The 13,438-nt window shown below is 43.2% G+C and overlaps 1 protein-coding gene across 1 annotated transcript in view; it reads left to right on the top strand.

Moving 5' to 3' along the window:
• The window catches only part of WDR7 (WD repeat domain 7), a 526,340-nt gene extending 517,893 nt beyond the window's left edge, over positions 1-8,447 (top strand). Inside the window, exon 26 of the mRNA XM_042780241.1 lies at positions 8,244-8,447. Within this exon, the coding sequence (XP_042636175.1) occupies positions 8,244-8,447 (204 nt within the window). The remainder of the gene's footprint in view (positions 1-8,243) is intronic.
• Positions 8,448-13,438: the final 4,991 nt, after the last annotated feature.

Here is a 13,438-nt window from a genome sequence, read left to right as displayed (position 1 = left end):
AGGAGAACTGGGCTGTAAGCTGAGACATGAGATGCTGGGGAGGGACCAGGTATAAGGGTGCAGAGGAGGGGGGTTTAAGGCGAGGGAGTGGCAGGTGCAGCGATTCAGAGGAAGCGAGGCATAGTGTGTGTTCTGGTCTGGGGGATGCAGAGCACTGCTCAGCTGCCAGCTGACACAGATCTTCCAGCATGGCCCTTGGGTCTTCCACGCTAACAGTCATAGGTAGGACATGGGGAAATAATGCAGCCCCACAGTAACCTGACGTTCCGTTCATATGCTCTCAGGCCTGTGTGCAGTCTGGATTTCCCACACAACGCTCCTAATTCCCAAACTGTCCCCAACATGTAACCAGATCCAAGCATCCTTGGCCAGCAGTTTCATAGCCATGCCCATGTTTAATCCTGAGCAAAATAAATACTAATTTTGAGCAACTAATTTTTGCAGTAGAATTTGTTTCATCCTCAATGATAAATCCCTATCATGTCTTCTTTTCAATTACCTTATTCTTTTAGTCCTGATAATTCTTTAAAAAATTAAATATCATCAATCCCCCATAGAAGTTAAAGATTTTGTTGTTACCTTCACTTTCCATGGTGCAAGTATGTTGTATGAGGTTCAATTTATTGCTTTGAAAGCTTGGGGGTAAAAAAAAAAGTTTAAACAAGGCTTCAGCACAACTTGATGATGGTTTGAAAAAATCAATAGGTAATAAAATGTAAAACGGATCCAATAAATTGCTTAATTAACAACATGCTATCAAAGCATGACAACTGCCAAATCTGCCAGAGACCCTTCCTGCTCTTCCCCTAATTTCTTTTCCAGTTGATTTTCTCATTGCCCTTTCTTTCCGAATGTGTCTCCGGCATCGTAACTTACTCATGGTAACCTCTCCTCCTCAGCTGTCTCACCCGGACTCTCTTCCCCAGACTCTCGCTGCACTGCTGAAGCCCAGCATGAGCCCATTCATTGTCCAGAAACGAACTCCTGCAACAGATGTTTGCTTAAAGAGTTTGCCCATCATAGTGTTCTACTTAGCCTATCACAGTGCTCTCTATTCTGCCAATATGTTCTTTGATACAAACTTTTTCTTATTTTCTGTTCTCTTCACATCTCTGAGGAGCATTCATGTAAAGCTCTATTCACTCAGCGTTTATTAATGGCTACGTGCTAAGTAGGAGACCGTGGTGGTTTGGTGGTGAAGTTGTTGCCTTCTACTCAGGAGCCCTGGGTTCAATTCCCAGCCAGTGCACCTCAAGCAAACCCGCCACAGTGGAGGTTTGCCTGTGGGTAGGGTGCCAAACGGGTTTCAGTGGCACTTCCAGACTGCAAAAACAGCAAGGAGGCCACATGTTCTGACCTCCTCTAACCTTACAAGAGGAAGACACGATTACCAGCAGTAACCCAAGGCCTATTCCTACAAGGCCAGACATGCTGCCTCCCCCCTCCAGCCCTTTCTCCAACCGTTCCTCCCAAAGCACCCACCACCTCTCTCCTGGGTTTGATAATTCGCTGCAGTGGCCACACAGAGCTCACAGATTATGAGGTTTATTAGGGAAGCACCAAGGTACAACTCAAGTTCAGGAAGAACGCTCAGTCTCTCTCCCAGCCCACCGTCCCTCAGCCAACAGTCTCACAGTCTCTTTCCCAGCAGTGCTGGTCCCTCGGTGTCTCACTCAGCAATGCGTGTCTCTTGCATCTCTTTCCCAGCAGCACGTGTCTCTTTCAGGGGCACATGTCTCTTTCGGCAGCACGTCTTCCTCCACCAGCAGTCAGAGAGAGTTCTGCCTCCAGGAGGCCTCCTTTTGACCCCGGAAGGGTGGTCAAACTAGCCAATCACAGCATCAGAACTCTAAGCACGTGAGAGAGAGTAGGAACCTCCCAGAACATTGTATTGTGCCACGCCCAACAGAAATAACCCAGGTGGGTGACCTTAAAATCAGGATCTCCTCAGTTGCTAATAGCAATTCCCACCTTGGAGTTTACAAAGACTTATGGGTAGAAAAGCCACACTAAGTAATTTACTACACCACACAGACTCAGAGGGCCCAAGAAGGAAGGCCTGGCAGTCTCCTTCTGAAAGCCAGCCAGTGAGAGTGCTGTGGGTCACAGTAGTTCCATCCACAGCTGGTCTGGGGAGGCGTTTCATTCCCTGGGGCATGGGTTCACCTTGAACAGGGGTCAACTCGGTGGCGGCTAACCAGTGCTGGGTCTCAGCCCACACTTTAGAGATGTGGACATCAACAAGCCATGGGGCCCCTGTTTACAGACGTCGATCAGCCATGGGGCCCCTCTTTACAGCCGTCGACCAGCCATGGGGCCGGTTTACAGATGTCGACCAGCCACGGGGCCCCTGTTTATAGCCGTTGACCAGCCACAGGGCCCCTGTTTACAGACATCAACCAGCCATGGGACTCCCGTTTTTCAAGGAGCTTGTGTTCTCCCCATGCTTTCTTCTTTTGAGTAAACAAGAAAGCCTCCTTTTGTTACATTTGCCCAACATTTTTTTTACTAAAGAAATAATTTTTACGTAGAGGAATACATCAGATATTAGCCAGATTTAAAACTTTTTCTGTATTCGCTAGGTGATGGGTCTTTTTCCCTTGTCTAGATCATGCAGGTATTGTTTGGATTTTTGTCTCCCTTGAGTATTTTTCTGTGTGTGTGAACGTTTCTGCCTTGGTCACTGGTGAGATCTGGCTGACACCCTTCCTTATACCGGAGCCCACAATCGTTTGCTAGGTCTCCTTATTCCCCTTCTTCACTCCAGGCCTCCATGTTCAACTTTGTTATTAGTTGCCCCCGAATTGATTCCTACTCACGGTGACCCCATGTGTGCAGAGTGGAACCACTCCATAGAAGTTGTTCTTTTTAAATATTTTATTGCTTTTGGTGAAAGTTTACATAGCATATTAGATTCCCATTCAATAATTTCTACACAGTTTGTCCAGTGACATTGGTTACATTTACACAGTGTGTTGACTTTCTCGTTATTTCCGTTCTCATTGTTCAGTTTCCAGTTTCTGGGCCCCCTTGCCTTCTTGTCTTTGATTTAGAGTATTGACCATTTGGTCACACATGGATTATTTTTTTAAAGGAGCACAACACTCATGGGTGGTCTTGTTTATTTTAGGAGTCAGTCTGTTAGTTAGCTAAAAGATGACCGTGTGGAATGGTTTTAGTTCAAGGTTTAAGAGCATCTCAGGGAGATAGTCTCAGAGAGTCCTCTAGTCTGGTGTGTTCCTGATCAGAACGGTCATTAGTGGTAGCTGGGCACCATCTAGTTCTTCTGGTCTCAGGGTAGATAAGGTCGTCATGGTTTGTGCAGACTCTTAGTCCTGTGGACTACTTTCTTCTGTGAGTGTTTGGTTTCCTTCATTCTCTTTGACTCTGGATGTATAGAGTCCAATAGTTGTATCTTAGATGGCCACTCACAAGCTTTTAAGACTCCAGATGCTCATCAAACTAGGATAAAACAAAAATTTTTCATACTATACTAGGCCAGTTGGCCAAGTTGCCCCTTAAGACTATGACCCTAAGCCTTCAGAGCCCCCATAAACCAATCCCACGAGGTGTTTAGTAAGGATCTGTGTTTGTGTCCCCCGTAGATAATACCTTTTCAAATCCCTCTTTTCATCATCTGGCTCCTCTCTGCAGCTCCTGCGTCATCTTTGGGACTTAACGTTGTTGTTGTTATGTGCCATCGAGTGGGACCTGACTCATAGCGACCCCTCCTTGGGTTTCCGAGGTAGTATCACTACGGAAGTAGATTGCCCCATCTTCCTTCCGAGGAGTGGCTAGTGGGTTTGAACCTCCAGCCTTCTGGTTAGCAGTCAAGTTCCTTAGCCACTATGCTACCAGAGCTCCCCTGGGCCTTAACAAGTACTCTTAAACCTCTGTGCCAATACATGCGTCTTTGTGCAGAGCAAGGCTGCAACACCTTGGCCCATACGCACATGTCCTCCAAAGGCCGCCTTGAGTTGCCTGCACGTGTGGACATTAAGGGCACAGAGCACGAAAGCAACTCAGGCAACACCCAGGTCTTCACTGCCTCTACACCCAATGTCAGAACTTAAAATGCAGCCTGTTTCCTGCTCGCTCAAATTACACCCAGCTTGGTCCTGAAACTTAAGTGGAAGGCTCCAAAACATATTATTTTTGCTTTATCATGAAAATACAATGATACCCCTGCCAGAAGTATCATGGTCTTTCATCTGAATTAAAAAGGCTCCAAAAAGCACTGTTGGAACTACTGTTGCTACCCCCAAAGAGCTTTGCTGATTTATTTAGACAGCTGTTGTTTAGTTCTAATGATGTATGATAACACTTTCATATTATTCCAGGAAGTGTCCTGTAATATATTTTGAAGACTTAATGAAGTCTTATTAATACAGAACCTTACTAGAGCTATCAACTATTAAAATCTTTGCTGAGAAATGAGTGTTAATGAGAAATATTGGTTGGATATTTACTCAAGTAAGACTTAGTAAAAGGTTTATGTGCAGCGTCACTTACACTGAGAATAGCATTAAAATATTTCCTGTTACTTGATAAATCATGTCTGTATGTGTTTCTATGTGTTCGAAAAACAATCTTCACAGTACTGGTTTGTGAAGATTATTTTTAAAGAGAAGAGAAAAGCCAAAGCTGCATTTTAGTTTGTTTCCATACTCGGCTATTTTTTTTTCAACATCCTATTGTGTTTAAGTGAGTTTACATAGCAAACAGGTTTCCCATTCAAGAATTCACGCACAGTTTTTCTGTGACATTGGTTGCTACCCAGTGTCCACGGTGCCAACATTCTCCCCACTTCCACCCTGTCTTACCCATTTCCATCCCTTCAGCTTCCCTGCCCCTCCATGTCTTCTCATCTTTGCCTGTTTAGTCTCATGTAGTTGATTGTTGTAAGAAGCACATTCCTTGTGGATTTGTTGTTGTTTATTTTATAGGCCAATCTATTATTTTATGGAAGGTGACTTCCAGGAGTGGTTTCAGTCCCAAGTTAAAAGGGTCTTGGGGCAACAGTCTCAGGGGTTCCTCCTGTCTCTTATCTGTCTCATCTGACAGATTGACTTTGAGTTTTGTTCTACATTTTCCCCCCATTCTACCTTCTGTTGTGTCCCTGGTCAGAGCAGTCATCAGTGGTAGCCGGATACCATCTAGTTCTTCTGCTCTCAGGCAGGAGGAGGCTGTGGTTTGTGTGGGATGTTAGTCCTGTGTTTCTTGGAGTCTTTGGTTTCCTTCACTGTCCTTTGCTTGAGACAGGAAAAGACTAATAGTTGTATCTTAGATGGCTGCTCAGCAAACTAGGAGGTAGAACATTATCTCATGACCTATTAATGCTGGTTGACCTTGATGTCCCCTGAGGCTATGGTCCATAGCAAACACATTCTTCATGTGTTTGTTAGTCACCTGACTATCTTCTTTGGTGAAGTATTGTTCATTTGGTCTTTTTTTTTTTTATTATTATTATTTGTCATTTTATTGTTGAGGTATTGAGGTTTTCTGCATATTTTAGAGATTAGACCCTTGTCAGATGTTGTTGCCAAGATTTTTTCCTAGTCTATAGGGTCTCTTTTTACTCTTTCATTTATCTTTATCACAATATTAAACAGTAGAATCCTATTCGGCCATTTAAAAAATGATTATGTAAATCTGTAACATGAAAAGATCGCCCTTGACAGCTGAATGAAAACAGATGAATGAAAAAGCAAATTGTGAAACTGCCATATAATATGAGTTTGTTTATACCCTCCCCCTCACTCTGCCTCTCCTTGTATGCGTGCCTATCTGCATAGCAGGGTCTCTATCAGAATGTTATCGGTGGTCATCTCTTTGAGGTGAGACTTCAGGGCATTTTTGCTATCTTTCTTAAACTTCTCTTTGTTAGTTGAATCTTCTGCAGCAAGCATTTGTTATCTTTGTAATCAGGAAAAAATTTCATGTAACTGAAAATTCTAATTCTGAGTAGTTTTCATTTATTCAGGGCTCATGTCTCTCTCACTTGAGCATAGTTTGTAGTCAGTCACTGGTCAGGAATCCATTAATGCTGAATAACAAAGTGGTTAATTCTTCCAGCAATGGGACACTGGCTGCGCTTATTGGGCAAATTAATTCTTAGCCTTACCATTGCACTTTCACCCCTGATTTGGAGAGGTTATAGGGAAAGGATGGTCCAGGGAGCAACGGCTTATAGTTAACATGTGGGTCATCTTCATTCCAGTCCTATGTAACTGTGAGCACTGCGTACTCTACAGAATTTCACGTCGCCCTGTTCTGTGGCAGGAGGCTGTTTGACCCTCTCAGAGGCTTTTATCAAAGTAGGGATGGCTCAGGTTGTAAGGGAAACCCCTGGATTTTTTTTTTTTTTTCCTCCAATCTTTCCATCTATAACATTCCCATAAGGTAGTCTCTCCCTGGCCCCCTTTAGCCCTTAGCCTACCTGTTCTGAGCATGGCTAAATCTGAAGGAAAGACTTAAAAACAGGGGCGTGCCTGGGCGTATTGGACGCCTCTAGCATTTTGAGCCACCCACAGAAATCAAGCTTCACACAAATGATCAAAGCCAATCTGTAAAGAATGAAAAATACTTTGTAGTTATTTCTCAACTGAGAAATTAGATTTTTTAAAAGCTCAGTATGCCTTGGAGGCCAGTTAATTTTAACCAGCCATTTTCTGGATCATTTGGAGTGGTTCTGTAAAAGGACAAAATTATTATGTACTGTTACCTTTTGTGGAAGTGAGAACTATCAAGCTCACCACCATCATTTATATTTAAACTATTTGGGATGTCCAGAAAGCAGTAAGGCATTGACTTTTTGTTTGTTTTAAATATTTTATGGAGTTTTTGGGGAAAAAGAAGGAAGGAAGCCAGGAAAGAGGCTTTTGAGCAGATGACAGTAAGGTACAGCCTGGCATTAAATGTTAGCTGAACTTCAGCAGGAAGAGTTAACTACTATAACCATACATTTGGTTTTAAAATGTGACCTCGTACACTAGTGATTTTTTTTCACCTCTGTGTTGTGTTCGGCACTATTATTAATGCAGGAAAATCAGTAACATTAGTCATCTTAAAAGGGTTATTACTCAAGATGATTTAAATTGTGAAAATGTCAGTGGAGTCTGCACGCAGCCTGCCAGAGATGCCATGATTTACGCCTGCTGACACCCTCCTGCTGCCGAGAAGGGCCCGGAGAAGGAATGGCTGATAGGCTGCAGTGATCCGAATGCAGAGTGTGATCGCAGCAGTAACACATCCTAAACGTCCTAGGATTTGCCAAGGCTTCATGAGCCGACCATTTGTGCCCATTGGGTCATAATCTGCACGCTTCACGCAGATCCCTTGAATCTTCCCTGTTTAGATGGAGGTTTTACTGCAGAGGAGCACTGGAAATGGAAATGAGTACACAGGGAAAACACCATTTCCAAGAGTTCTGTGCTGGTTTTCAGCATGCTTTCCGTGTAATTTGTAATAGCCCAGGTGATGCTCACTTTTGAAACAGTTTAAAGTAATGTTTATGGTGTAAAAGGTTCTTCAGACCCCATTGCTCAAGTAACATCCACGGCTCAGTCCTTTGACCTGAGCACATAGTTAGTTGTGCATGATCCATAATTTCACGGTATTTTTCCACTTACATGGATGGATTAAGAAAACTTAACATTTAAATCCAGAAAAGTTGCCAGACAGAAATACTGACTCATAATACATCCTTGTCAATTCAGTGTCAAAAGTATACTTAATTCATCAAAACAGTGCACCACAGATAGTGTGGAAAGGCTCGTGTTTCCCTTCAAAGTAAAGGAGCCTGCCAGGTGCTGGGTTTGTTAAAAGCAGGTGAGGAGTGAAGGGGTTGGTGGACAGGGCTCACATTCTGCCTACAAAAGTCAGATTTCTCTGTATGTATTCATTTCTGCAAGGGCGTCAGAACAATTGCAAGTGCGTTCTGAGGAACGCTTTGCTGTTGTCGAATCAGCTCCTGACTCCTGGCAGCCCCTCACACAAGGGAGCATGGCGCCGCGTGGTCATGGACCATCCCCGCATTGGTTCCAGATCAGACTGCTGTGCGCCCCAGACCTTCCCTTGGCTAATGCTGGGAAGCAGACAGTCAGGGCTTTCATTCTAAGCAAGCTCCTGAACAACCACGTGGAGGAGAGAGTGACCGGAAGTGCGTGTCACCTGAACCCCTCTGTGTTTATGAAAGGGAAGTGGCCTTTACACCCACGTGTGCTGTCTTCCCCTCCCTCCAGATGAATACCTCGCTCCTGGGGAGCATCGGCATGCTGAACTCGGCCCCTCAGCTGCGCTGCATCAAAACCTACCAGGTGCCCCCGGTGCAGCCGGCCTCGCCCGGCTCCCACAATGCCCTCCGACTGGCGCGCCTCATCTGGACTTCCAACCGCAACGTCATCCTGATGGCCCACGACGGCAAGGAGCACCGCTTCGTGGTGTGAGGCTCCTGGCCGCTGCTCTCGCTGCTCTGGCGCGCTCTCCGTCCCCGTCCTTCCTCACGCGAGCGAGCCTCGGTGCCTGCCCAACCAGTGTCCTCAGGGCCCGGTCTGTACCACCTCTGCATGGTTCTGGGGCAGAACCCGCTCACGCCACCCACGATCAGAGCATGCGCACACCGCTCCACCGGATGTGACCCTCGCACTGGGTGGTTTTCCTGCCAGACCTGGGAGAACACGCGGCGAGCGGCTCCTGGGGGCGCGCCTGGGGCTGGGCGCCCCGCCGCAGAAGCCTGGAAATCGGTAAACACTGTGATTGCACTCCCAGCCCAGGCCAGCATTTTCAGGGCCCTAATCCGCCTCGGAAGTGCTGCTGGAATTGGTCTTTTGACATTGGGTTGTGAGGTACCATGGCAGTCCTAATTATTGAACTTATTTTCCTTTGGGTTTCCTAAAACATAACTATTGTTTACCAACAAGGTTCTGTGTTTACATTTTTTTGTTTTTCCTTCTGATGATTGCTAGGAAATTAGCCTAATCTCCTAGAGTTGAGCCACTGCTTTCTTTATTAATACCTGACTGATTTGAGATTAATGAGAAAATATCAAAGAAAAATACTTTCCTCACAGAGATACAGTTGTCCAGACACCTAATCTTTCAAAGTGCTCATCTCCTGCTTAAGTGATATTGTATTCAGTAGTTTAAAATAGACATCATCACTACTAATGATCTAGATAATATAATAAAGCAGTCAGTGTAACTCATCCCTTAAGGAACTTTTGTTATAAAGAACCCACTTTGGAAGCATAGCACATACTGAAAAAGAAGTCTCTAGTATCTACCACAAAGATGTTTTTGGTTATGATAGAGCCTGCCCCACTTCCTCCAAAGTCTATGAGTCTGCAGTCCCCATATGTATGACATATGTCAGTTATCATGTAATAATTATGAGTCAGCCTTCAAACTGCTAGTGATCACTTAAAGGAAAACCAGGAAGGTGTTTCTTTTAAACAAGTATCCTAGAAAATTAGTAAATATGGCACAAGCTTCCGAGAAAATATATTTAAAATTCAGCACTCCCAATTTATTTGAACAAACATTGTGCTGAGGGTGCTTATCTTGCTTCAAAGTAAGCTTTAGGTCACCATTTTCTCCACTGTCAAATTATGCTGGGTCTTGCTCATAGTAATGGGAAAAATCCATAAAATAATGTTTTGTATGAATTGTTCCTCACAAACTTTAATCTGTATGTAATCTGGGAAGCTGGTTGGTTGGTTCATTGGTTCGTTGGTTGTTGATTGGTTGATCAAGTGGGCAAAATGGTTTATTAAATTCAAAAATAGAAAACTGATTGATTAAAGTCAGAGAAAATATGCAAAGTTTACAGAGGAACCAAAATGATAATAGGAGCATTTAATTTAAAAAGCAGATTGTCAAAGTTTCTGTGATACACAGAATAGCAGAACCACAGCCTGGAACACACATCCGGTATTTCACTGATGGCGATTTTTAAACCCAGAAATGAGCCGTGAAGGCCAGTGGAGTCCTCTTTCATATTGATGTGAAGTGTACTGTTTCCATCGGTGGCAGATCCATCTATTCCTTGGTTTTAGACTTTCGGTGTTCTTTCAAAAGTGAATTTATGCCACCTGCATGTGCACTATATTTATAAAGATTATATATGTAGTTTCCAAGGAAGAAGCAAAGACCTGTACAGTGTAAACTTTGTTTGGTGAACATGCTGTTGTATTTGGTAGAGATGTAGAAACGTGTGGTAGAGTAAAGGTGCCCTCTGGTTTCCCAGGGGGTTCCCCCATCTTCTCTGTACCCAGCACATGTTTACTTTATGAACCTAAACAAGGATTAATTTATTCTAGACTGTTGTGGAATGATGAGGTGAGTGTACCTTATAGAGACTTTTAAAAAAACAAAATTTTCATTGTGTCAGGGAAATGGTGTAGGACTGTAGGCAGGCCCCCACATATGCTCATGTGGGATTATTATTAGGTGGGCTACACTTTGGAGATTTAGAACAAAGCTGTAAGGGCCAAAGGAGCTAGGCAGCTGGGTGATGGATGCAGGCCAACCCTTCACCCACTGTCTGCACAGACAGTCGAGGGGGAGTGGCCAGTAGAACATTGTGACTGTGGAAGTCTGGGGTAGTGATATCTAACAGCGAGACAGATGATGCTAACTGCTAAACTAATATTTGCATTCTTGTTAACACAAATCTGTCCCTGGCCATTTTGATGACCACAGTCCCAAACTTCATCACAGCTTAGATTTCTCAACACTGAGGTAAACTTTGTATTGTCACCCCAGTGTAAACTTTTAGTGTTTTATTGATTTTGTTGGCACTGTATTTGGACTTGTCCTTGTAAATGTAGAGACATATGTGGCTTCGTTGGTAATTTACAAGCAAAAGATGACATGCTGTGACACCTGTATGAAAATGTTGTAATGATTGAAGTCACCATGTACAGCAAACGAATTAAAATGTCTGCCTCTCAAGACTTTCCTTGATGATTCCACTTAATAGATTCTGTATGTACTAAGTGTGTTAAATAAAAACGAATTGTACTGAAGATTCTTCTCTGCGTAGGATTGCTTTTTCTTTGTTCATTCTTAAACATTCTCAGTTGAAGTCCACAGGCTCTTTCCCCATGTCTTTGGTACCGAATTAAAGCCCTCCATTTCTGTCTCATTACTCATTTTCCTGGAGAGCTAGCCTCAAGAAAGGCGAGCCTGGTCACAAAGGACAAGAAGGAAGGAAGTTCCCTCCTGTGCTGCAGATGTGTGAGAGAACCGGTAGACTCCCCACCAGAAACTCAACAGCACTCTCTGTGGTTTGGGCAGGGGAACTGTACCCTAAGTTGTTCCCTAAATAGACTGTTAATTGTTCCAAATTATGTCTTGTCAGATTCAGTGGCGTAGGTCGCCAGCCCCATGGGAACTGGGTGAGACATTAAATTCATTTCATTTAATACCAGTTTGGAGTTAAATTTGAATCCCTGAGGTAAAGGGTGTAATTGGTTTTCAGGAAAAGCAAGAATAACAAAATAGGTCATCCTTGCTCACAGAGGGTTATGGGTAAGTAGGAAAAGCATACTTCTCTTCCTCTAATTTTCAGATAAGAAGATAGAACAGCTTGCATTGAGTCAATCATCAGGTCACAGTGTAATGGTCTGTAAGAGAGACATAAAGGAGTTGAATTCAGCAGCATCCTTTGCCCTAATCAGGTGCCCAGCGCATTGGTCTAGAAACTGTTTTTAATGTCTGGTGATGACTTAAATGTATCATTATAGGGAAATAAGGGTAGTAACAGTTCTGTATGATTGGTGATCACATAAACTGATCAAATGTGGAAAGGGCATGACATTAATAGGAAGGTAAAGCCAAGCAGTGCTGGGTGAACTTTCACCTTTCACCCCTTCGGCTGACTGACAGAGCTGAGTGTTGAAGAAAATCAATACTTTGGAGCCAGGAGGGAAATATTTCCAACCTCTAACTAGAGAATGTATTTTGACAAGGCCAAGATAATCCAAGCTGCACAGGAGAAAGAGAAAAGAAGACTCATTTTTAAAGCTTGACACTTCAAGGTGTTTTTGTACAATGGTTTAGAGATCGTCAATATATACAAATACCAAAGGTCAAAAGGAAAAGCCAGAAGAATTTCAAAAATTAGCTGTTCAGTTCCTTTTGCTGTTGACTGAAAAAGATTACAGAAAGGCTCGTGATTTTTCCTTTAGACGAACTGAGCTCATGGCTGTGTCGTTGAGGTGATCATCTTTCTTTAATCAAGCCTCAAAAAGGGGCAGCATAATGCATGTGGAATGCCTTGGGAAGGTGCTCAGGCTTCTTGTTTCTGTTGATTTCCTTGGACATAAATTGTCTTTTGAGTGGTTACATAGCACTGTGCTAACATCTCAGAATTTTGTTTTGTGATTCACGTTTGCCCTGCTGTGGTGGCATCATAAATCTTAGGCTTTCCTTCACATTTAGTTAAATTATTTACATAAGAAATGCATTCATGTATCTTTGGAACTTGTATTGCTTCTAGTGCCCATAGTCCCTTTAAGCAAATTACTTATAAAAGTATTCTAATTAGTGCCCTTCTAAGCAAAAAGACTTAAGCTATTCACTCCGTTCTTGCCAGCAAGATTAGATCCATCTATTCTATAGACAGACACCTCCATCAAATGGATATAGACTCTCTTCTTTCCTATAGATAAGAAAAGAAGAAGTCGAATAGTGCCCAGACCTTCCTGCCAAGCTCAGAAGCACAAAGGAATCCTGAGTGCTCTGTGGATCAAAAGTCAACCCCTGTGTGACATGATCAACAGCAAGCCTGCTGTAAACATACGATAAGTATATGATTATTAAAATGGAAGTGAAAATACAGCTTCAAATTCTATACCCTCTTTCCTATTTGGGGGAAAAAAAATCCACTCTAAGGAAGTAGATGTGGTTGGAGATTTTTAGTTCTGTTTCAAAACGAAAATACAGGCAGCCAAGACCCCTCAGTGTTGTGAGATTTCCCAGAGAAGACCAGGAATTTAGCACATGCCTGATTAGTAGTAGTTGGCCGGTAAATATTTATTAAGTTTGTTAAATCCAGGAGATTATGCATAGAAATAGTTGGAAGAGTGGTGTGTGGAAAGCACTCAGTGAATGTGAGCTAGTATTTTCAGTAGACATTTAGAAGTCTACATTTTAGAAGTCTCCTTTGCATGTGAAAGCTGAACAGTGAATAAGAAAGGCTGAAGAAGAGTTGATGCTTTTGAGTTATGGTGTTGGTGAAGAATGCTGAAAAGTACCAGGGACTGCCAAAAGAATGAACAAATCTGTCCTGGAAGAAGTACAGCTGGAATGCTCCTTGGAAAAGAGAATGGCCAGACTTCTTCTTACCTACTTTGGTCATGTTGTTGGAAGGGACCATCCCTGGAGAAGGATATCATGCTTGGTAAAGTAGAGGGTAAATGAAAAAGAGAAAGGCT

The sequence above is a fragment of the Orycteropus afer genome, unplaced genomic scaffold (assembly GCF_000298275.1).
Source record: "Orycteropus afer afer isolate SDZICR_OR568_19922 unplaced genomic scaffold, OryAfe1.0 scaffold00029, whole genome shotgun sequence".
Lineage (NCBI taxonomy): Eukaryota > Metazoa > Chordata > Mammalia > Tubulidentata > Orycteropodidae > Orycteropus > Orycteropus afer.
This window is presented reverse-complemented; position numbering and strand designations above follow the sequence as displayed.